At 47.3% G+C, this 25,921-nt stretch overlaps 1 protein-coding gene across 9 annotated transcripts in view; it reads left to right on the top strand.

Annotated features, from left to right (window-relative positions):
• Positions 1-25,921, top strand: part of SZT2 (SZT2 subunit of KICSTOR complex) — a 937,318-nt gene that overhangs the window by 779,609 nt on the left and 131,788 nt on the right. For all 9 annotated transcript variants that reach the window (XM_085602961.1, XM_085602966.1, XM_085602963.1 and 6 more), the window contains 5 exons: positions 5,808-5,938; positions 15,184-15,366; positions 23,117-23,387; positions 23,785-23,864; positions 24,290-24,415. In XM_085602961.1, coding sequence (XP_085459087.1) covers positions 5,808-5,938; positions 15,184-15,366; positions 23,117-23,387; positions 23,785-23,864; positions 24,290-24,415 — 791 coding nt within the window. The remainder of the gene's footprint in view (positions 1-5,807; positions 5,939-15,183; positions 15,367-23,116; positions 23,388-23,784; positions 23,865-24,289; positions 24,416-25,921) is intronic.

Below are 25,921 nucleotides of genomic sequence, written 5' to 3'. Positions count from 1 at the left end.
GCCATCCGATGGGCCCAGCCCCTCTGTGCTGTTGCATCATTGGCATCTTCAGCCCAGCAGTGCCATCCGATGGGCCCAGCCCCTCTGTGCTGTTGCATCATTGGCATCTTCAGCCCAGCAGTGCCATCCGATGGGCCCAGCCCCTCTGTGCTGTTGCATCATTGGCATCTTCAGCCCAGCAGTGCCATCCGATGGGCCCAGCCCCTCTGTGCTGTTGCATCATTGGCATCTTCAGCCCAGCAGTGCCATCCGATGGGCCCAGCCCCTCTGTGCTGCTCTGTGCTGTTGCATCATTGGCATCTTCAGCCCAGCAGTGCCATCCAATGGGCCAAGCCCCTCTGTGCTGTTGCATCATTGGCATCTTCAGCCCAGCAGTGCCATCCGATGGGCCCAGCCCCTCTGTGCTGTTGTATCATTGGCATCTTCAGGCCAGCAGTGCCATTCGATGGGCCCAGCCCCTCTGTGCTGTTGCATCATTTGCATCTTCTGGCCAGCAGTGCCATCCGATTGGCCCAGCCCCTCTGTGCTGTTGCATCATTGGCATCTTCAGGCCAGCAGTGCCATCCGATGGGCCCAGCCCCTCTGTGCTGTTGCATCAGTGGCATCTTCAGCCTAGCAGTGCCATCCGATGGGCCCAGCCCCTCTGTGCTGTTGCACCATTGGCATCTTCAGGCCACCAGTGCCATCCGATGGGCCCAGCCCCTCTGTGCTGTTGCATCATTGGCATCTTCAGCCCAGCAGTGCCATCCGATGGGCCCAGCCCCTCTGTGCTGTTGCATCATTGGCATCTTCAGCCCAGCAGTGCCATCCGATGGGCCCAGCCCCTCTGTGCTGTTGCATCATTGGCATCTTCAGCCCAGCAGTGCCATCCGATGGGCCCAGCCCCTCTGTGCTGCTCTGTGCTGTTGCATCATTGGCATCTTCAGCCCAGCAGTGCCATCCAATGGGCCAAGCCCCTCTGTGCTGTTGCATCATTGGCATCTTCAGCCCAGCAGTGCCATCCGATGGGCCCAGCCCCTCTGTGCTGTTGTATCATTGGCATCTTCAGGCCAGCAGTGCCATTCGATGGGCCCAGCCCCTCTGTGCTGTTGCATCATTTGCATCTTCTGGCCAGCAGTGCCATCCGATTGGCCCAGCCCCTCTGTGCTGTTGCATCATTGGCATCTTCAGGCCAGCAGTGCCATCCGATGGGCCCAGCCCCTCTGTGCTGTTGCATCAGTGGCATCTTCAGCCTAGCAGTGCCATCCGATGGGCCCAGCCCCTCTGTGCTGTTGCACCATTGGCATCTTCAGGCCACCAGTGCCATCCGATGGGCCCAGCCCCTCTGTGCTGTTGCATCATTGGCATCTTCAGCCCAGCAGTGCCATCCGATGGGCCCAGCCCCTCTGTGCTGTTGCATCATTGGCATCTTCAGCCCAGCAGTGCCATCCGATGGGCCCAGCCCCTCTGTGCTGTTGCATCATTGGCATCTTCAGCCCAGCAGTGCCATCCGATGGGCCCAGCCCCTCTGTGCTGCTCTGTGCTGTTGCATAATTGGCATCTTCAGCCCAGCAGTGCCATCCGATGGGCCCAGCCCCTCTGTGCTTTTGCATCAGTGGCATCTTCAGCCCAGCAGTGCCATCCGATGGGCCCAGCCCCTCTGTGCTGTTGCACCATTGGCATCTTCAGGCCACCAGTGCCATCCGATGGGCCGAGCCCCTCTGTGCTGTTGCATCATTGGCATCTTCAGGCCAGCAGTGACATCCGATGGGCCCAGCCCCTCTGTGCTGTTGCATCATTGGCATCTTCAGCCCAGCAGTGCCATCCGATGGGCCCAGCCCCTCTGTGCTGTTGCATCATTGGCATCTTCAGCCCAGCAGTGCCATCCAATGGGCCAAGCCCCTCTGTGCTGTTGCATCATTGGCATCTTCAGCCCAGCAGTGCCATCCGATGGGCCCAGTCCCTCTGTGCTGCTCTGTGCTGTTGCATCATTGGCATCTTCAGCCCAGCAGTGCCATCCAATGGGCCAAGCCCCTCTGTGCTGTTGCATCATTGGCATCTTCAGCCCAGCAGTGCCATCCGATGGGCCCAGCCCCTCTGTGCTGTTGTATCATTGGCATCTTCAGGCCAGCAGTGCCATCCGATGGTCCCAGCCCCTCTGTGCTGTTGCATCATTGGCATCTTCAGGCCAGCAGTGCCATCCGATGGGCCCAGCCCCTCTGTGCTGTTGCATCATTGGCATCTTCAGGCCAGCAGTGCCATCCGATGGGCCCAGCCCCTCTGTGCTGTTGCATCATTGGCATCTTCAGCTCAGCAGTGCCATCCGATGGGCCCAGCCCCTCTGTGCTGTTGCATCATTGGCATCTTCAGGCCAGCAGTGCCATCCGATGGGCCCAGCCCCTCTGTGCTGTTGCATCATTGGCATCTTCAGGCCAGCAGTGCCATCCGATGGGCCCAGCCCCTCTGTGCTGTTGCATCATTGGCATCTTCAGGCCAGCAGTGCCATCCGATGGGCCCAGCCCCTCTGTGCTGTTGCATCAGTGGCATCTTCAGCTCAGCAGTGCCATCCGATGGGCCCAGCCCCTCTGTGCTGTTGCATCATTGGCATCTTCAGGCCAGCAGTGCCATCCGATGGGCCCAGCCCCTCTGTGCTGTTGCATCAGTGGCATCTTCAGCTCAGCAGTGCCATCCGATGGGCCCAGCCCCTCTGTGCTGTTGCATCAGTGGCATCTTCAGCTAAGCAGTGCCATCTGATGGGCCCAGCCCCTTTGTGCTGTTGCATCAGTGGTATCTTCAGCCCAGCAGTGCCATCCTATGGGCCCAGCCCCTCTGTGCTGTTGCATCATTGGCATCTTCAGCCCAGCAGTGCCATCCGATGGGCCCAGCCCCTCTGTGCTGTTGTATCATTGGCATCTTCAGGCCAGCAGTGCCATCCGATGGGCCCAGCCCCTCTGTGCTGTTGCATCATTGGTGTCTGTTCGCACCGGTGCTGTTTCATAGACTCCAGATGGGTGTCCTGCTAAACCTATTCACATACAACTGCAATGTTAGTGGGTTGATTGCGTCAGCTCGTGTCAGATCGCATTGTGTCATATATTTCCCCTTTTCAGTAAGTTATGTTTAGCATTTCATTCACAATAATAATCAATAGTGTGTTTTCTCCCCTAGAGGTAGTCCTCGGTCACTGCTGTCCCTTGTCTTCTTTGCAGTTCTGTTACAGTCCCTGCTTCATTAACTGCTGACACTGCTCCTGTCACAACTGTTGCTACTGTCAGCAACTACCAGTACTGTTAGCACCACAGGCGTTCCTGCCAATACTTTTGTTGTACTAATACTATAAGTGCTATTATTACTGCCAATTGTACTCCAGATTTTACTACAAAAAGTGAGTGGTGGTGCAAGGAAAGTAGTAGCGCTCGTCATAATACCACCAGATCTACTGCTTCTATTCAGTGCTATGTGTACGTCTAACACTGGTGCTACTACTATAAGTACGTCTAATGTCACATGTAGTGTCACATCACTACTGCTGCCACTTATGTTTGTACCTTTATTAGTCACACTTGTAGTGCTCTAGCTGTTGACATTGCTAGTGATCCAGCGCAAGACCAGGTAACAGGGAACAACCTGTATCAATAACCTCCCTGCGTCGCAGACCCGACGTCACACGAACTCATTCACACATGCAGTCATTGGTGGGGCCCATAACACCAACACTCACGCGCTAATTCCACACTGGTCTGCACACACAGCAGGGATGAGTGATCCAAGCGCTGGACATGTGAGGGGAACACCTTATAACCTATAGGGAGGGAAAAGTTATTTACAAAATATACTTTAACGCCCTTCGCCTACAGATCCTTAATTCTCAAAACATCAAGGCACTCCTCCCACTTGGTCGAACGGACCAATTTAGTTGGATTGGTTGATGGTGATTTAGGACCAGCTAAAACACATTTTAAGACTTCAGAATCTATCTCTTAAATGAAAAACCCACAACTCATGATTTCTTATTAATCAATAATTGTTTATCTAAAATTTTATAATGATTTATAATTGCATTTATCTCGTTAAGGTTTAGAAAATTTATATCAAAATTTGAGTAAATTGCGAAACCTCATATTTACCTAATCTGGCTATTTGGAGTCCTCTAATTCATTGGCTCTGCATAATTTTGTCGTAATTTGTCCGAAAACAGGCCAAAGCTCAAAAGTTCTGTGCTCAGCATGTTACAGTCCCAAAGATCGGCAAAGGACCAGAGACGTGCAAGCATGAATCATTGCCCGTAGATTTAGGAAAAGTTCACAGTCATCAATTGATCGGGCAGCATCCAGACCCTCAAAGATTCAGAAAACGCCTTTCAACGCAAAGCGACGTGACGCAAAAAGCAAAGCGAAGAGTCCGAATATTCCTCTCTGTTCTACTACCCTTTTATAATACAATGAAGTAAAGAAGATACAATTTAAAGTTTTTAGAACAGTCGTTATTGGCTGGTTGAGATCGTCCGATGCAAGTTTAAGGTTCTCAGTACAGTTGGAGGGGTGAGGTCATTGGTTAGTCTAATAGTCGGCTTGTTCCGGTTTTATTGTAAGGTTGATTGTTCTCCTATCTTGGCAGACCTCCCATTTTCTGGCCTTGTCCGGGTACATGGTGAACAAAGGTCGTGACGAGGTTTAGGAGATTTCTCGCGCATTCGTAGCTCACTCCGCGCCTCATGGAACAGTGGCCACTTTGTCGTGTAGTGCCAGCGGCCATCTTTGATTTAGACCCAAATGCCAACTTAAGCAAAACAAACACAAAAGAGTAATTAATACATGGACATGGTGATCCTAATGTTAACCCCTTGCTAATCCCTTTATGTGCTTGTATTTATCTAGCATATAGCGACATTTAAAGCAATTATATTCACCCTTTCGGTCCTCCTCGTCGGCAACATCACAAAGCAACATATATCATGCAGTATTCTATTACCACATATACTATTGTTAATATGCGTACAGATTTTAGTTATAAAGGTTACTTAGCCAGGCAAAATGCAAATCCCACGTGTAATTCAAATATTAATAATGTTGATTAATATACATGCAAACTCGTTTAATAATATTATAGTTACTAGATTATATAATTCGTATTTTTCATGCAGAATAGAGGAGGTATACAAAGTTTTGCACTACCCGCTCCATCACTAGCACCACTAGCATCACTACAGCGGGTCCCAGTACTGTTGTTGCCATTCCTTTCAGCACAGGGCTTTCCCATCTCTCCCCAACCCTCCCCTGATACAGAAACTGCAGCTGCTCCCACCGTCCAAGGATAGTCCCGGATAGTCTCTTGCCCTTTAAAAAGCTTGGCTCTCTGTGTATGCACCCTATAAATGGCAGCATATATAAATCATGCTTATTTTTGTTCTTCTTTTCACGTTCCTGTTTTTACACACTGTGTCCAAAAGTAATGACATGAATAAGCGAAGTCATGTATGGGTTGTAAACCCAATGAGCTGACCCAAAGCACTTACCATAGCATCATAAGAGTTTTCTTCTACTTTGTGGCCATCCTTTTATTTAGTAAATGTCTGCTCACACCCGGCAGATGTCTGGGTATACCCTGCACTCCTTAAGTTCATGCAGCTCCGGCCCTTGCCCTGTCAGGTGGCACATTGCAGACCTCTTCATACCCTGTGATGACCTTACACAGTGTCAGGCACTGAGATGGATTCAGATGTCACTCATCTACCAGCTGTAGCACCTCCTCCTTAGGGTCTCTTCCCTCTTTGGTTTCATTACAGTGCTTTCGTCTCATTTAAAGGCTAAGCTTTTGTTTTCCAACAGCTCACAAGGGATTCCAGCGCTTCGAGGCGATGGAGCCAAGCTCTGCAGACCGGGTGCTGGATTCTTCCACCTCCATGAAGGACATGGTGCCACGCCAGCGCTTCTTAATTATTCACATCATCGATAAGAAGGTAAAGGGAGTTTGTGGAGTTTGTGATTGTCGTGAGTCTGCTACAATCAAGCTATGTATTCTTGGTGATGCAAATACCTAAATGCACTCAACTGAATGAAACCCCCTAAGCACACTTAGTCCTTCACAGGTTGCGTTCCGCAACGCTCCATGCACTCAGTCAAATCCATGTAATCCATCTTGCTTTAAAGTTCATATCTGGAGGCATGGCACTGCCCTCGCACAGGTAAGGAGTTGTCTGCTTTAGGCTTGAAAATATAAATAGACTGGCCCAGTTTGCACATGTTTGAACACCGCTTGCTGAGGAGAGGCTTATTAACCAACTGCTGGTTCCGCTTGGGCAATGGCCAACTCAGCAGGGCCTGCAAGACCTTACGAAAAATTGATCTGTCTTGAAGATTATTCAGTAAGATAATGGGATTAAATACAGGTAAAGGTGAGACCAGGCCTTGATACTATTTAAGGTCCTTTGCCAGGAATACGAGCTGGCGGAATCAAAACGATATATGTCTCTCCAGCTGGGCCATGCCCTCCGCACCCACATCGTGGAAGGCAAGCAGCCACCAGAGACGTCGCCACTTGAGGATCATTTACTTACGGAGCCCATATCCGACACAGGGATCTTGACAATATATAGAAAGCTAGTCAATAATTCGCCAGATCCATTGGGGCCTTTTAAAGGCTTCTGGGCGGTAGACCCAGACGATGATGAATGGATAGATGCCATACAGAACCCATGAGAAATAGCTAGTCGCGCCCGGTTTCGGCTTGTACAACTCAGGCTCTTGCACAAGTACTATTACTTGAGAACTCTGATACATTAGATAGGCAAAGTTGACACACCTCTCTGCCTTCGGGAATGCAGGCAGGAGGGCACTTTTTTCCATATCCTTTGGGAATGTCAATGATACATGTAGGAACGTGGAATCTGACTGCATGGTTGCCCCCACTTTTTTCCTGGTGTTTTGCTGGTTTTCGACTTAGTCTGGCTCTGATCCTGCTATTCAGGACCCCAGCCTATCTGCTTTCTCCCTAAAATTGATTTCATGTACTTTAGCTACACTCCAGATTGAATTCTGGGGTGCCCTTATAAGTCCCTAGTATATGGTATACTATGTACCCAGGTCATAGGTACCCCAGAGGCCTACCAGGGACTGCAGCATGTATTATGCCACCCCTGGGAAGCCATCCAAAATGACACCACAGGTCTGCTACCTTGGAATCATACCTCCACACTAGTAACTGGTGTGAGAGGTATGGATCTACCCTACTAGAGGGAGAAACATGACAGCACCGGTACACCCAGTACCAGCTTCACAGACCCTGGCATCACAAAATGGATGCTGCCAGCCACAGACACGAGTCTGCCCTCCTGCTGCTGGATGAAACTCCAGCAGGGGAGGCCTGGACAATAGGTTTCCTGTCAAAGGAAGGTGTAACCACCTCCCAGACAGGCGTTTAGTGTATTGGGGCTGGGTGGGTGCACTCCAAGAGTGCTTTGATGTCTGCACTGGGGGCACATTTGGTGTCCCGGTGCATAGTCCAGCTCAATCCGGTTGCAGGGGCACTCAGCCTCTGCTCTGGCGTGAAACTGGACAAAGGATATGGGTGTAGTCACCCCTCTGTCCTGACTCTCCCATAGGTGGGTCCCCAGAGTTTGTCCCACCCCTTCCTTGGGTATAAAGTAGGAACCCCTGGCTACAGGACTTTAGATTTATCTGGACGAAACTCTGCTACAGAATCCCAGAACTTCTACTATCTACACGACGTTGGATGACTGAAGAATCTCCCTTGGAGTAAAGGAGTTACTCCTCTACAAGGCAGGCACCAAAGACGCATCTGTCCGGTTTGCATCAACGCTGCTCCTGAAGGACTCCGATGATTTTGCAACACAAGAGGTGGGTTTCCAAGCTTCCCCGAGGCCGATCCGTGCTCTCAGCAACTCTGAGATCCAAAGCCCTCGTGGGGGCCGTACAACCCGAACCTCTGGACGCCGCGACCATTTGCAGCAGCATATGCTTCTTGGCTATCCCTGAATCTGGGCTTTGGGCTACTTGTAGTCCAGACCCAGAGCAGTGATTCCACCGAAGATTACTGGCCTACACTCCTCGAGTGTTCAGTGGGCTGGTATTTTGTGATTCTTCTCGAGGTCCCTTTGCGATCCCTTTTCTGTCGACTTGTGGGCCCCCGAGAAGGGTACTTTGACTTTCCACGGGCTTACCTGGTTGCTCCAGACGTGCCCTGACTCTCCATCGCTTGGGGAGTCCACAGGTCCTTGCTGGTCCACACAGAAGCCGTTTTACTCTCACTGCATGGGTTGCCGTTGCCACGGCTTGTTGGTCTCCAATCCGGACACCGACCCCCCCAGCACTTGACATCCTCCGTGGGACAGCTCGCCTGCAGACTGTGGTCGTCCTCAACGCTTCCTGGTCTCCGTGGCAGTGGAGTCAAGCTTCACCTCACCTCACCTGAAACAGCCGACATCGGTGAGCATTCGTCTATCATGCCCCTGGTCACTGGCAAGTGACCCAGACTCTGTCCCCTCTGGTTTCAGGTTCTTCACATCTTCGATCCAGGCTTGGATCACACCGGACACTTCTCCCTTCCACAGCAGCAGCAGCACTTTGCAGCACATCGCCATTGAAATCAACGACGATTCCCGACAGCATTTGACACCTATGCACCCGGCTTCCCTGGGTTAGGTAACACTAGTACTCTGGTGCTCACGTGGGTGCTGGCCCTAGAACCACCCTCTAAGTCTGAAAGGGTTTGCTCAAACTTCTCTCCTAAGTATCCTTATTCTTTAAAATTCCAACCGCGACTTTCCCATTGAATTGTACGGGGCTCGCGGCTGTGTTCTCACACTGCATACGTCCCCCGTGGGTCCCCCGTGTCACTACCTTTGGTGGTTCCCTGGAGTCCCAGCGATTCTACGTGCTCTAGGCACTGTCTAGTCAAGTCGTGGTTCTTATACCACTTTCTCAATATATTGTTTGGTCTCCCCCTGGGGCCCATTGTATATTGTGCTATTTAATGTCGTTTAATAACTGTATTATTGTGTGCCTTGCTCTCTAACTTCATAAAGAGGTTAGTAGAGAGTGTTTAGAAATAAATACATATATTTTATATATGTACCTTGTGTGGTTCACCTTTCATTTAGTTATTCGAGGTTATAATCTGGTTAACCAAGCTGCTTTACACTCCTTCAAGACTTAGCCTGAAGGCTGCTCTCCATAGCTACCACTAGGATAGCTTTCAATAAAGGTTGTCTTTAACCTATCATCAATAAGGGTTATTTGGACTGGTGCAATGTGCCCACTATAACTAGTGGACAGCATATACCAGGCCAACTTCTCACATTGGTGGGCAGCGGTTGGATTCAAGCTTGCTATTGCTTTACCAGATAATCTCTTTGAGTGACTAACTGAAAACCACAATAGGTACAGAGGTACATATAAATCAAATTTAGTATACAGAAAGTTCTACTGAACTTAGTTGTGTGTCAAGGGCTTAGCACACCCTTTCTACAACTCAAGAGAGTTTAGTAGTTCCCACTAGGTTAGGTAGGTGCAACACCTCGCTACACTAGTATGTCTTCAAGAGTAGAAACCAGCGGCTCCTTGGTTACTACAAGCCCCTCCACCCTGGCAGTCCATGACCCACAGCATTGCCAAAACAGAAATACTACGAGTCTGATATCAACCGTATGTATTTCATTTTGGTGCTCACACATTAGGTGTGCACCTGTTCTTTATTATATTATTTCTTTAGTATAGGACGTTTTTTCTCACGGAGTGGTACGCATGGGGCTGGTTCCCATGTGGTCCTGAAGAAGAGGTTTAGGAGACACCTCGAAACATGTCGACCAAATACTAGGGATAGTATACACATAATAGTTACACTTCCTCACTACTATTAACCTCTTTTTATCCATACCAGCTAGGAGCAGGAATAAATTAATCACTCACTAGCTAGGTATTTTTAGCATCACCATCACCGGAGTGGTGCACTACAGATTTTTTCAAAAAAAGTGCTCCTACGTAGTTCCGCAAGTTTCAGCATGCCCCAGACAGTAGCTGTCTGGGATGGCCCCAGTGATGAAGCATGTCACCTAGGGGCAACCCTTGGTGAGTTTGGGGACTCAAGAAAATAATTTTCTCTTCTTAGATTTGGGGCGTTGTTTCGCACATTTAGCAGAAGACCTTCCCTTTGGTTAGGTTCTCAGATCTGTCATTTACAGATTCATTAATAACCTCTTATAGAGACACAATACAATAACTTTTTTGATAGGGATTACGTACTGGAGGCACAAAGGACGGAGGATGGTAAGCCACCACAATTCCTGCCAGCAAGTTAAGTTGTTTACCAGGAGCTGGGTGAAGCCAGTAGGATAGATACCCTCTGACCTTCAGCGCCGCCTCCCCCTGAGACGGTTTAATACCATTCAAATGTCAGAAAGGTGGCAGAGGTACTCGAACTTACTCCTTCCTTTGAGGAGGTTAAATCCGATATTCTCACAGAGGTGCTGCAGCCCTCTGCCCAGACAGCAGACCCTCTCCTACCAGAGCTTTTTAGAGCTAGTCTCAGTGGCCTGTGAGACACTGACTACTACTCTGGCCATCAATAGCGGAATTGCCAGAAAATAATAACCTGGGGATCCTCACTTTTTATCCAAGCACCGTCACTGGAAAGCCATGGTGTTCAGGCCTCCTGCTCCTCTAAGTTCCCCTCGGGAACCTTTCTTGCAGCCTCAGTGGATAGAGAATCAAAGAAGCTGGAGGCTGTGGGCAAGAAAGTGTTTTGGGCAGGACCCTGACTCTAAAGCTCCTAAGCACCACCTGTCTCCTAGGATGGTACACCCATGCACCACGGGACCTGCCGAATCTGGTGAATCCGTCCAAGGAACACCTGCGATCTGAGATGGTGAGTGATGGCCAGGTGTCGCCCTGAGAAATTATTCAGTTCGGTTTGAACTCTGTAGACTTGGGAACCAGAACCATGTGTTCTTTGATGGCCTTCTGACACCATGCCTGGCTTAGAACCCCTTACTTTCTCAACAGAGATGCAATTCACAATTATGGACCTGCCTTTCGAAAGCTCCAGGTTATTTGGTGAATAAGGATGATTTGGTTTATAAGCGTTTTAAAACGAGCAGGGCAGCTGCATGCTCCCCTGGTCTACAGCCTCCACAATGAGAGTACAGGCAGCTTCATACATTTTAAGGGTTCACACACAGATTCAATTTTTGCTAAAGTCAGCCACAGCAGCAGCCCAAGAACCCACAGCTTCGGCAGCATGGTGACCTATGGAAAGGTCAGAAGTCACACCACCCAACAACCAGCTCCTCCTCCCTTACGCCCCACTAGGAAGTCGCTCTAATTCACCCTTCCTACAGGCCTGGAAGGACATCATTTTCTACCGGCTGGTCCTCAAAATTGTAGAAAGGGGCTATGTCCTACACTTCCAGCAGGCTTCTCCCTGAATTCCTCGTCCCTGTTCTTGTCAGAGTGAAGACCAACTGCGCGCCCTGAAGCGAGAGGTGGCAGTGCAGCTGCAGAAAAGATCAGTAGAGTTGGTGCCAGAGCAGAAGTTTAGGTAGGGGTTCTACTCTGTACTTCCACCAGAAAGATGGCTGTCTTGTCCAGTCCTAAACCTGAGGGTCTTGAATCTCTTTCTAAACAAACAGAAATTCATGATGCTGACCTGGCTCCACAGGGTCGTGTTGTGGCGTCAGTCAAGTGATACCTAGCAGCCTTGTTGGCTTTTCAGGAGACCCATCTCTGTTCAAGTAGTTTTCTGAAGATCATCACAAATAGGATTCCTCCTGCTCTCTTTGTTTTTCTGCAGCGGGACCTTAATTTGGGTCTAACATTCCTTAATTGTCTGCCTTTGAGCTTCTTCATAGATGCCAATTAAGGCTATTGACTTTTTAAGACCATTTTTGTCCTAGTAGCTATCACTTTGGCAAAAGATGTCATTGAGTTCTTGCTCTGAGCATACAGCTGCATTTTACTACCTTTATCCCCGAGAATTTGGTACTTCAAACCATAACTGCTTTCCTTCCCAGGGTTGTGGCCACATTCCACCTGGGTCAGCTCCTCAGCCTTACTTCTTTATATCCCCCTCCGCCTGCCACAAAGAAAGAGGGGAGGCTGCACAAGCTACATCCAAAGAGAGCATTCATTTTCTATAGTCATTGCACCAAGGCCTACCATGTCCATCCCTTCCAAGCCCTCCTGCAAGTGGTGTACTGCTTGACGGGGCGTTCAGAAGTTGCGGAATCTGCAGGTAAAAGTATCCACTAGAAGAAAAGCATACTTACCTTCAGTAATGATCTTTGCGGTGTATACACTCTCTCTGCCTGCGAATTCTTCACCGGTCCCACCCTCGTCCCAGTCTCGAAGGATGGTTATGGGCCATGTTAATAAGGTTCCTAGTAGTTTGTTGCACTGAACATAAACTTACAAGATGTCATTCTCTTGCCCCAATGGCGTAGAAAAAATAGATGGGAAACTGACATGGTCATGCCAGGGTAGGCAGTTTGTAGCTCTGGCGATGTCACAATGATTCTGGTTGTTTCGGGGGTCAATGTGGAACCATAATCTTCTGCTGGCATGCAATAGCTATGAATTCATTTCCAGATCCAGCCTAGCGCCTGAGATCCTCAAAAGATGAGGAATCTACAGGTAGATGTAGTAGCCACCAGAAAGATTCTTACCAGAGGTAAGTAACTTTTTCTCCTGGCCGCTATCTCTCCACAGAAATAATGGGGCTCTCGGGATTGGGGGCTCAAGTATCTCAGGAATGTGAACATCAAAAATGACTGGTTGTAGTTATTTTTTATTTTAATATATATTTTGAATTTAATGTAACATAACCTTTATAAACGCTATTAGAATAAACCATATCATTAAATAAGAATGGAGTACTACAAAATGAGAACTAGTTTCTACTTGACCTAGTTTTCAGGCATGTTACTACCTCGTGTATCTAGGAAAGTTGTTGAATGCCTCATCACAGAATCATGACTTTTGTAACTCACTGTGTTTTGCGTTTTTCTCCATTGGTCTTTGTGGAAAGTGTTTGGAGCAATTGAGTGTGATTCATTAATAACCAAAGCAACAACACGGTCATGTGTGCATCAGTTTAGGACTTCCTCATGCCCTAATCTTCATTGCTTGCATGTTATCCCTCATTCTTCATATCTCGTTCCTCGCCTCTCATCCATCAGCCCTTATAGATCTTTCTTCATTCTTTTTTTTTTTTTTTTAAATATTTTCTATTAAAGTTGTCAATCAGCGCAATGAAGCCAATTACAGAGAAAAATAAAAGGACCCAATCCGCAGTGTACATATCAGGAGAAATCCGTTCTTCCCACGATTCCCCCCTAGATCCCCAACCCTCCACCCACTCTACCCCCACCCCCCCTGTCAGTGCGCCCACGTCAACCCCTTCTTCACTTCTGCTGAGAGGGACCAGGGGTCCGGGAGTAGATCATGCTTCATTCGTCATCCATTATCTATCTTTCCTCATCCCTCATACATTACACCTTAACAATCATTCCCCATCTCTCAGTCGTAGCCCCGCACTGATCAGCTCTAGTCCTAATGTAAAGTTTGATAGTTAAAATAGAGAATGATGTCGTCCTAAAATGCCCATTTCAGAACATCCTTGCCTCGGCTCTTGTTCCTCTTACCTCACTCCTTCCTCTCCCCTTCCTCCTCACTCCTTCCTCTCCCCTTCCTCCTCACTCCTTCCTCTCCCCTTCCTCCTCATTACTTCCTCTCCCCTTCCTCCTCACTCCTTCCTCTCCCCTTCCTCCTCACTCCTTCCTCTCCCCTTCCTCCACACTCCTTCCTCTCCCCTTCCTCCTCACTCCTTCCTCTCCCCTTCCTCCTCACTCCTTCCTCTCCCCTTCCTCCTCACTCCTTCCTCTCCCCTTCCTCCTCACTCCTTCCTCTCCCCTTCCTCCTCAGTCCTTCCTCTCCCCTTCCTCCTGACTCCTTCCTCTCCCCTTCCTCCTCAGTCCTTCCTCTCCCCTTCCTCCTCACTCCTTCCTCTCCCCTTCCTCCTCACTCCTTCCTCTCCCCTTCCTCCTCACTCCTTCCTCTCCCCTTCCTCCTCACTCCTTCCTCCCCCCTTCCTCCTCACTCCTTCCTCTCCCCTTCCTCCTCAGCCCTTCCTCTCCCCTTCCACCTCACTCCTTCCTCTCCCCTTCCTCCTCACTCCTTCCTCCCCTACTGATGAGCTCAAGTGCTGGTGTTGGTGCTTATACCCAGAATAGAGAAGCGTTCAGCACTGGCAATGACTTGCTAACACACCAGAATTAATAAGCAACATTTTCATGATTTGTGAGTTAAAATAGTGTCACAACCTGCCTTTAGAAAACAGATATCTACAGCACATCGACTAACGTCTTGAAAAAAGACTTCCGTCGCACAACTTTAAAATGACAAATTTCTATGTCCAAAGTAATAACTATTTCCCTTTTTCATTTTAATAATGGAATCATTAAAACTCTCCCTCTCATGTTACCACTCAAAATGATTGTGAAACTTTGTTCAGAACATAAGACAACTAGAACACTTTAGATATGTGACATACGATGCCAAAGAAATGTACATATTTGCTCGTGCAGGCGACAATAAGAATTGAAGTGATTTATGGTGCAAAATATTCTGGGTATGCAAATATCCAATGGCAAGGTCCAGCTTATGTGCGTCAGTATGGTTCTCTAGTCAGTTAATTCTACAGAATTGAAAACTTATTTAGAATACACTTTAAGAATTTATACATTAAAATCACTGACCCTAAATAATTAGCCTGAAGCAAGTCTTTTACTCTCCTATTGATGGGAGGGAATGTTTGTCTATATTGGGCACAACTAATAACATCATCATCAGTGGAGAGAGAAAGAAGGAGCAAGAAGGGAGGGATGAACAAGGGATACGTCTGTCGTAAAATGGGCAGATTTATATTAATTGTCGGACAGTATCGTTTGTCTATTTTACTCACCACTCCTGAAGTGAGGGCTGAAGAGTGGGAGGTTAAGGAGTTAGGACTGAGTGCAGGGGCGAATGGGTGGGGTACTCTGGCCGTGGGTAGTGGGTGTGGATGTTGGGTGGGAGAATGATGGATGACGGAATGGTAATGGTAAGTCAGAGATGAGGAATTGGATGTCCTAAAATGGTCTCTATACTGGTGGAGTTTTCAGCTGCGATTCTCTGCTTCTCTCACTTTTTACAGCTGACCTTGTACACCTACAACTGGTCCCCAGACCTCGGTGCAGCCCTGAGTCGCTCTCTCACGCGTCTGATCCAGTGGCAAAATGCCCGCTCCCATGTGGTGCACTGCCTGCTGAGCCAGAAAATGGGACTCTTTCACCACTGTTGCTTTGCAGACGCACCATGGCATGAAGACCCAAAACAGGTATGTTGGGGAATATTGAATTCCCACCATTTCTATGGGGCAGAATTGCTTTTGAAATCTTATGGTTCTGGAATACCCATTGACTGGAGTCAAAGGGGTCTTTTGATGTCGTGCAAACATGGTTAGGTGTCATATCGTTCAGAGGTGGGTAATATTGGATAGTGGCTGGCAAGAATGTGTTGGACTCGTGTATTGTTCAGTGACGGATTATATTGGATAGGTACCGGCTTGAACCTGTTATAGATCTGTGTGGAGCCATATGTGCCTAGATGCATGTGACAAATGGCATGGCTGTTACATTTGTTCTGATGGTGTGTGGGCAGTTGTCCATTGCTTGGTCTCAGGTGGTTGTTGTGGAATTTCTGACCATTTGGTGGCTTCAGTGCCATTATGTAGGTCACTGGGTGTGGTAGGCTTAAGTTAACTTATTCAGGATGGTTGGTATGTAATTTGGGTAAAGGGTATGGATGTATCAGAATATAAGGCACATTTGAGAAGGCCAAGCTATGGCAGTTAAATGGCTTGATGCATTGTTGTGCACATAGTGATGTCATAGCTGTGTCCGTGTCCTGTGGTCTCCTAGGCCAAGCAGAGGACCCTCCTTGTACACCTGCACATGGGCAAACTCTTCACCAAGGTACTGACTGGACGACCCACCTCATGGGCTTTCATTCATCCCTAAAAAGCGTAGACTCGAGTTTAAGAAAGAGTTGGCTTTGAAGACACCCAGGACTCTAAATCCTAAGAAACGTAGAGACAGGGGCACAATTCCATCATGCCAGCCTAGTACTCCAAGGCACTTACCTCTCCACCACCCTCACAACCTTCACATCCACTCACCATGCCTCACCCCCTCAAAAAGTCCCACAACCCCTCGGCCGCCATCTGTGACTCAACCACGACGCGGGTCTGGATGTTGGTCAGTCTCCACTTGGTTGGTTCTCTGATGACCCCAAATAAAGTACAATATTTTCAGATAATGTTCTATAAAAGATGTCTCCTGCGAAGAAGACAGGAGCCATACTACGACTGCAGGAAGGAGATGTAAGTTACGGACTCGCACAATGTTGAGTGAGAAGTGTGCTCTCATGCAGCTGAAGGTGATCAGAGAGTGGGAGTCAAAACTGCAATTCTGAGCATAAGAAGAGGTTGCATTTAAAGTAGCGGTCTCACCCCTGCTTGAAGTCGTAGAGCTGCTTCCTATCTTAAAACCGTTCTCGCTCAAAGTCTAAAGGAAAGTTGAAGTGATGACAGATCATTCAGATAGTCCAGCTCCCTCTAGTGTGCCTTTGGGCCCCACAGATGCACAGGGGCCTTCAGTAGGACTGAAGCCAGTGAGCCCTCTCCAAGGCTGGCTGACCCCCTCGGTACCTCCTTCCCGGGCCATATCGATGCCCAGACCGGCTCCCGCTCCGACTCCAAAGTCCATGCCTGTCCCTTCCATACTGGTGCCACTGCCACCAGTCCTATGTTGCGCTGTGAGAGTACAAAGGTGCAGCCAGTGATCAATCCACCAGATCGTCAGCCTTCTGCTCTACACCTTTATTGCCAGAGCCTTGTGGCCCTACTCGGTCTGGATGCTGACACAGTCCAGAGCTTGCATAATGTTTCCCATGACACTGATAAAAAGGAGGTGGACAGTATGTTCCATTGTCATGGTCACTGTGGAAGGACTTTACCTAACCCTATTAAATGCCAACGGGCTATAGCCCTCCCCTGAGACTGAGCTGGGTTCACCACCTGGCCCACCTACAGAAGAAAGAACCTCTTTTGCTGTAGTGGTGCACAAAACAGCAGATGCAATAGATTTACAACTGCCTATAGCTGAAAACAAAGCCACTTTGCTGATTGATACTCCAACCAGAGCCTTCTTCATCAGAGTCTCTTTTGCCATTTAATGAGGCATTCACGGATACCCCTTTGGCCACTTCAGAACCATGACCAGCTCCTTCAGCCAGTCGTCTTGTAGCCAGGCAACACAATTCTGATTTTCTAACACCACCAAGACCTGAAATCCGGGCGTTGGCAAGTAAATGCCTTCCCCACAAATAACCCGGGCTGGGAACCAAAGCTTATTGACACACATGGAAAAATATGTTTTTGTTTTCTAGCTTAGCCCTATGCTCCTTGAATGCGGTGTGCCTTCTGGGTAAGTTTCATGGGACATGACCAGCGAGATCTTGCCTTATGTCCCAGAAGAGCTCTTCGTGTTTCTTGCCTAAACAATTTATCATGGACAGGATGTAGCAAAATATGTACTGAGCACTAGCCTGAACACCACTGATTGGATAGGATGTTCTATTCTCACCAGCATAGTGCTTAAACAACATGCTTGATTGGGGGCAGCTGAATTTTCTGGGGGTGTCCCTCAATGATATGCCCAGTGATGAATCTAGACTCTACGGAGAAAGACACAGCTTGCCAGCAATCTCAACCCTCCCAGCTGGTGCAGCAACAGACACCGTTTTTCCAGTGGCGGCGGTCGACCCCTCTCTTAAAAGCAGGGGCAGCACTTAAATCATTTCCCGATGCCCTCCTGCAGCAGCACCCATCCTGCTTTGATTTGCCCTGCAGACCCAGAGTAGGGCAGTAATGGTGCAGGATCCAACACCTCCTTCCCTGCTGGAAATTCATCACATCGTACCATTGAGTTTTGCAGCTATAACCTACCTTTTATTTTCCCCCACCTCATATTTCCCTACACCAGGTTACCTTTAGCCAGACCACACGTTAATAGTCAGATTCCTGCTTGCCAAGGGTACCTTCAAACGAGTGCAGAACTGAAAGACGAGGAGTGTTATTTCCTCATGCAAAAGCACAGAGGCCTCCGACCCATGCTGGACCTCTGGCCACTGAACGCCTTGCTGAGAAAGTACAAGGTAAAAATGCTCAGATCATTTCTGATCTGGATCCTGGAGACTGGATAGTACTCTTGGACTTGCAGGACGTGTTTTTACATAGACATCTTATACAGTCCTACAGACGCTATCTACGGTTCATAGTGGGACTGGAACTCTTCTGATTTGCCTTGCAGCCCTTCTGCATTACCTCGGCCCCCTCTGTTTTTGCAAAAGTCAAGTAGGTGACGGGGGGGGGGGATTCGCGCGGGGAGTGGTGTCACTCGGGGCAAGGGGTGGTTTAATTTAAAATATAAATAAAAATAAAAAATAAGTTAACTTAACTTCGCTGTACCGTCCTGCGTTGTCTTCTCTGGAACAGGAAGCAGGCAGCCTCCCTCCCCTCCCCTAAGCCAATCACAACGCTGCAATGGCAGCGTTGTAATTTGTCAGGACGCCGACCAGCCAGGCGTCTATGGGGAGGCCAATTTCTCCATATATGCTGCATCCTTGCCTAGTGCGTCTATCTTGTCCTGTCTGCTAGATGATAAATGTGCACCCTATAGTGGAACCTTAGGTTTCAGATTGCCCAACACTGTGCTACCTCTCTGATTTATTCCAGGTCTTTTAGTAGGCGGCTCAGTAGCTTCTGTGGTGGCAGATGAACACCAACCAGACCTGCCGCTAGCCACTTTCCCTTCCTCACCCAGACATGGCTTTTGAGAGATGTTACTGCTAGGGTAGGGTAAGATATCATCGGTAGTGGTCAAGAGCAGAAGCCTGTGGTCTCCAGCAGAATGGCGATTCTAGATCTCTTTTTTAAAGCTTTGTGCAATCCACCTAGTTGTGAAAGTCTTACTGCCAACCATCAAGGTGAGGATGGTGCAGGTCCTCACGGACAACACAACCACCGTGTGGTAGTGCACAGGCATTGTGGAATGGAGGTCTGGATACTATTCCAGGAAGCCCTGCACCTGTGGAGTTGGCTGGACTAGCAGTAGATTATTCCGGTGGCCAACCATCTACCAAGGTCCCTGATCGTTAGAGTGGATAAGCTGAGCAGGCATCAGTTGACAGCATACAGATGATGTCTCCATCCAGAGGTTGCACTAGCCATTTTCGATCAATGGGGCCATCCTTGGCCAGATGTTTGCCACTGCAGGAAATGCCCAGAGTCAATAATTTTGCAGACTAGGGTTCCCTCGTGACATTCACTGGGAAGTACATGCGTCTGTGTTGTGGCACGGGTCTTCTGTACGCATTCACACCATTAACTCTGATGCATCGATGTTCTAAGGACACTCTAGATAGTTCTCCCCAGTCTCGGTGCTACTTTCCCCTCCTAGTCTCGCTACTAAGGCAAGTTCCTCCTTTGCTGATATGTTGAGGAGAGTGGCTGTAGTTTCGGAGTTGTCACTGCCTAAAGTAGAGAAGTCCACTGATGCTCTGATTGATGTCCTTTATCGAGGTCATGCAAACATTGCATTTGTCACCCTGAGTGAGACGGGTATGCCCAGACTTGGGTCCCGTGCTCTCCATGCCACTGGATTCAAGCAAGCCTGGCTGATGAAGGGTAATACCCAGAAACCGGTCCTAGGATGCTTGTTTCCAGTCCAGGGAAGACCTGGCTTGGCAGTTTGGACTGGACTGTTCCCATTGGGCGCAGGGTCAAGACTGATTTGCATATGGCTGGGTCCAAACTGGAATGGCATGGTGAGTAAAAAAACGATGGATTTCGGCCCAGATCTCTGTACTGGGGTGAATGTTTGACATTGTTTTGCATTCTGTCCTTCAATTGTTCTTTTTGCCTTTATCGAGGTCAGACTGGGGAAGAACCTCCATAGAGTGAGGCCCTGTTCAGCATATTGTTGGGAACTTGGACCAAACCTGATACATGGGTCTCGGTGGACTGTGCTATATCTCGCAGGCACTTGCCTGCTCCTGGAGACCCAGTTTGTCTCGTTAGGCATCCTACCACTCGAAATCGGTAGTTCAGCCTGCTACAGATTCACAGGATATAAATTCTTCACCTAAGACTCCATTGAATAGGGAGTCTAGGAGTCAAGATGCAGGTGCCAAACACATCTTTTCTTCTGCTAGTTCTGCTTTAAGGTCCACAAACTCAACTTATTTTTCTTGGGCGTTTTTCCCATGCTTTGTGGGATTCTTTGCAGACTATGTTGCTATCCCTTCTGGATAACCTCCGTTCTGATTTTGAGCAGCGGATTAGAGATAGCTACAGGCAGCTAAGCTGATAATTAGATGTGGCATGGATACTACTGATATAGTAGGTCGAGCCATGGAATCCTCGGTGGCACTACGGCGTCGTGCATGGTTTAGAACCTCAGGTTTTTCAGCGGCTGTCCAGGCGACTTTGGTCAATATGCCCTTTGGTGCTATCTTTTTGGTGCCCAGACCTATTCAGCATGCCGTCATTTCCTTGATAGGTAAAGCAAAACAGAGTCTTAATTACTCTTTCTCTGCTTATATGCTCTTTAGTTTTGTCCCTATACTTAGGTTATAGGGGTGATATAAGAATTTTTCTTTCTTGTATGTATAGCCTTGTTACGGCAATTCTATGTTCGCCTCTTGGTTACAACTAATTTGGTGTTCCCGGGATTAGCAGTTGTTATGGTTTCAATACTGTTTTTAACAGTTTATGGGGTATAGAGATACCTACTATATGTTTTTTTCTTTTTTCTCTTTTCCTCTGATTGTGGCCTTCATGCTCAAGAGGTCATTTGCACAGGCGATGTGTCTTCGGTTAGGTAGTTTACGTTTGTGACATGCTTCTTGGGAACCTGTTTGGAATGCTGGTATGCATTACTTTCGTTTGCAGTATTTTTTAAAGGTACAAATTGCTTATGCAAATTGTGAGACCTTTTTTTACAGTCTATGCTTGTTCCTGCGAATACTCTGAATTTCCACTTCAGGGTAATTTTGGTCTTTGCTTGACCAATGCAGTCCTTTTCGCTGCTTCAGATGAGTGCACTTTTCATTGAACACAGGTGGTGAACAGATGGTTTTACGTTAGTGTTCCGTACTTACAAATTCGATTTTGTTCCATAGATGTGTGCTCCTCTTTTCTGTGGGTGATAGACATGGCAGGTTCAAGGTTTCTGCTTATATTCTTCCGAATACTGTTAGTCTTCGTTCCGTTAATTTCTGGAGGTTATATTATTTCCTGTGTTAATTTTTGGAAGATGGTTGTTGCACAAACTCTGCATGTAAGGTTATCTAAGCTGCATAGTTGGAATATTTTAGCCCTTAGGGGATACTGTTTATGGCCTAGCCTTACATGGTTTGGGAAGATTTCTGCTTTATCAAAAGAGAAGGTTTGCTTCTTGATCCTTCTTATCCTTAAGAACATCTTGTTTTTTTCCTTATTATTATGTGCTGATATTTTGATAATGACACATTTCCTGTTTTGCTTCAGCTATGGACTATGATGTTCATCAGTCTCTGTACTTGGATTGTTCTTCTCGACCTTGTGATGAATGGGTTTATTCATTTGGTCTTTAATGAGAATGGGTTCTGGAACCTCTTCTTTTCTGGAATGTGTAAGGACAGGATTCCTTCAAATATTTCTTTAATGATGTAGAGATTGCGGTTTTTATGGCATTCGCTTTGCCATTGGTCCTTCCAGTATAAGGGCTCACTTTATTCTTTGGGGGTTGCATTCTAATGGCTAACTGAGGTCAGATGTCTTCTAGCAGGGTGTTCTCATGCTCCCTTGAAGCTTTCGTTTCCCGAGCCTGTGGTGTTGTTTATTATTTACATTGTATGTGGTCATTACCACCTTTTTTATAAAGAGCCATGCTCTTTTTTTTTTTTTTAAATCTATTTCCTACGTAATTCTGGTATGTTGTTAGTTTGGACCGGCTGGTATTGAATTAAAAAAGTTAAGGAATCTGTAGCTAGATATCTCTATCAGATAGACAGGTTACTTACCTTCAGTGATGTATTTTCTGGTAGAGACACAGTCTAGCTGCAGATTCCTTAATGTCCTACCCATCCTCCCTGCTCTGTGAACGACCTGTAAAATAAGGGCTAGTCACATTTTCTGCACTGGTTTTTTACAGCAGTGATAACTCTTTCATGTATTTGTGTGATTTAACGACCCATTGGGTCTTATCCCATGGATCTTGAATTGGTATTGTTATACCATACAGTTACATATTCTAGTTATTCTTTCAAAGATAAGTTGATCTTTTTTGGCAGTGTTTACACAGCTAGTTTCTATGGTGGATCCGTGGTCTGGCTTGGAAGGTTTCACAAAAGAAACTGATGTCCTCACGCCGGAGGGAACTTCTGTAGCTCCACTGACGTCACAACTGGAGTCGACTTTATCGATCAGACATATGGCAACGTCCCCCGGCGCGTAGAGGTACTCCTGAAAAACTTCCAGATCCAGTCTGGCACCTGGGGAGTATTCAAAAGTTAAGGAATATGCAGCTAGACTGTGTCTCTACCAGATAATACGTTACTGAAGGTAAGTAACTCGTTCATATTGATGAAACTCAGAAATATTTTCTGTGGAACACCATATGGCCTTTGGTATGGAAGTGTGATCCAGAATCTGGAAAAGTCCATCCAGATTACTTAATTGCCTTTGGATACATCAGACTTGTTTAATATACCTAAAACTTAAAACTCTTTTGCCACACACTTGTCACTGCATCAGAGCACATTTTAGTCCCCTTGATAAGCCAGTTATGCTGCCTTACATTCCTCAGATTTTACCTCCCCCAAGCCCTCCTCCTGATCCTTTCATAGCACAATTTATTTCGATCTCTGGTGTACTTGGCATGATATGATTCTTCTTTGTTCCTAAGTAATAGCATTATTTTCTGATAGTTTTGTATGGCTTTCATCCTTTCCATTCCTTTAATCAATTTTTCATCCTGGTCTAGGAGCCGAACCCTTTCCTGAACTCCACCATGGAAGCAGACACCCTAATCAAAAGTTCCACTCCTCCGGTCAACAAAGAGCAGGGCCGGCTTGGCACACCGGGTCGTAGTCAGCCCTCTCTTCACTTCCCACCCGACATTGTCATGTTTGATGAGGCTCTGCGAGACATCGTGGCCTCCCGGCCTTCACATCATGCTGCGGATTCTGTGTATCAGGACACAGTGTCCACTCATGGCGCCCATTTCCTGGAAATCAAGAACACGGAGAGGAGAGGTGCATAGTGATATTTGTTACTTGTGAATATACCTGCTGCTGGTTGTCAAATGAGGAGCAGATAGAATCCCAATTAATTCTGTGGGGGATGTAGCAGTCTTGTGAAGTGCACGCTCTGTGACATCATGAGAATCTTTATAATGTGGTGTGAGAGACAAACCGAAGAAACGTGGGCTTCTGGGCACACCAATGGGGGATTGTGACTTGATCCTCTAGAAATAGAGGGTGAGGATATCCATTATTGGCAACCACTAGCCAGGGTGGGGGCATGCAGTGATAACAGTAATATGCTGATTGTGCCACCGAAGGTGCTTTGAACCCTTTTAATGAGCCCCAAAAGGCACACAGACTGTTCCAGACACCCACCCTGATAAGTGTGCTGTGCTTTCTTTTCCAGAAGTGGAGAAGCAGTTGAAGATTGAGAACTTGTTTGTGACGTGGCAGCAAAGATCTGCTCAATCTAACATGCCTATCACTGTAAGTGTGCATCTTTTTGTCTCTGAACACTCCACTAAATTTGTCTGTCCATCTGTCTGTAGGTGTCTGTCTTAAGTACTCTTTACCGTGCAGCCAATAGCTTTCTCACATATCCTAGTGAGCCTCACATGATGCAAGAATGCATAGTTTGATTTAGAAGGGACAAGGGCAGTTTTGTTTGGGTTTCTGCATCTGTTTTTCTCAGTTTAATTTGCTCTCAGTGGCAGAAGAAATATTTTGTTAGAGGCCTCCTCTGCTAGAGCACACCCTCTTCTGCTGGGTCACACCCTCTGTTTGAGAATACATACTGCACTAGACTACACATACACACATCCTTACCCCTCTAGACTGCCTAGTATGCACTTTTCTTGAATTTAGAGGAGATAAAATGCCCCCTTATCTTAACATCTGTCTTGTGTTTGCAGACTGCAGATCTGGACACACTGAAGCAGTCTTCACGGCTGGTTCACTACTGTGCCACCCCGCTCCTGTTTGATTCTGTCTTTCGACAACAGATCCAGGCAGACCAGCAGGTGAAATTTGAAGGGAAGGTGAGTTCTGAACAAGAGAATGGTTTGTTGTTCATTTGAAGTTTTTATAGCTCAGCCAGACTTTTAATATATTTACCTTTTTACTGTAAACCTTTCTCAAGACAAATTGTAACAGGAAAGGATAGAAAGAATGACAAGCCTGAAAGAGCTGGAAACTTCACCAGGCTAGCTTCTGGAAACTGAAGAGCTGATATAATGGTCTAACTGGGAAGATGCTGATGGGAAGGGCAGGGTGACACTGTATGAAAAGGTTGAGTTTTAGAAAGAAACAGTAGAAAGGACTTATGGCACATCTGGGGGAAGCTTATGTGGTAGTGGCAGGTCTTTGTAAATCACTATGTTTTCATTGATGGCTACAGGTCTTTTCAGAGTTAGAATTTTAGAGGCAGTTTTTGCAGTTCAGATGAACTGGCGATCATAACCATTGATAGCGGTCACATGTGATTTCAACTGTGGCCCCAGGCATGTCTCCGAGTTTCGGAACTCAGAGCAGGACACCAAGAGCCACGGTTGTAACTGCAACTAAGTATGTTTTCACTTTGGCTGCAAATTCCCTCCTGTAACGTGAAACTCCAACAATGATTATTTGTAGTTACACCTTGTCATGGTGGGGCACATCTGTGTAGTAACACCTCCAGGCCATCATCATCAGTGCCTGTTTTACATGGAGGGGACTGAAAAGCCAGACCCCGAGAATTACTGAGTGAGTTTAGAAAACTGTTTCTTTTAATACCAAAAAACCTGTGTTTTCAGAACTGTACGAACCTCACGCTTAAGCGAAACAATTCACATTCGTGATGAAATGGCATTTGATTCAATACTTGTACTGACCCTGAATGTTGATGTTTATGATGGGAATTGCATCTCATTGTATTTACCAAATGTGGCCTGCACATCAGGTGGATTCTTGTGGTCCCTGGCTCAAACACCTGGCCCAGAAAACCTAGGCAAGGTCTCCTTTCTCTCGCTCTCCTAGAACTGGAAGCCCAGAGTGTGTAATAGTTCCTTTCAGATGTACTGCATTAGAAGTATCCACCTATGTTTAGAAATCTAGCCCGTTTGTCCCTATGTTATTCAGTGGGATTAAGGAGCGGTGCAGTGCTGCTGAGGTCTTCATCCCCCACCCCTTTTGTCCTGTCTGGCCATGCTCGGGCAGACAGTGATTGTCTTCCTGTCCCTATGACATTCCGTGAAGTACTTAGAAGTGATCTATGCCACCGAGTATCTGTGATATCCTAAGAAACATTTCAAGTGGAGCGCTTCACCTACTGCCTGTCCTCACAGGCGTCCTCTAACAGTAATTCAAAAACATTCATGTTTTGAGTGTGGACCGGGTCCTATAGCGCAACATGGATCCCCTCCCTGAAAATTTATAACACATCTATTGGTAAGTGACACATGATAAGATACCCTCTCTGTGCATCAACACGGGGTAGGTTGCAGAGCTGCTGTGCACAAAACTTTTGTGCATGGATTTGACACCGCTCGTCCCTGGTCTTTCCTACA

This window comes from Triturus cristatus, chromosome 4_2 (assembly GCF_964204655.1).
Source record: "Triturus cristatus chromosome 4_2, aTriCri1.1, whole genome shotgun sequence".
Taxonomy (NCBI): domain Eukaryota; kingdom Metazoa; phylum Chordata; class Amphibia; order Caudata; family Salamandridae; genus Triturus; species Triturus cristatus.
This window is presented reverse-complemented; position numbering and strand designations above follow the sequence as displayed.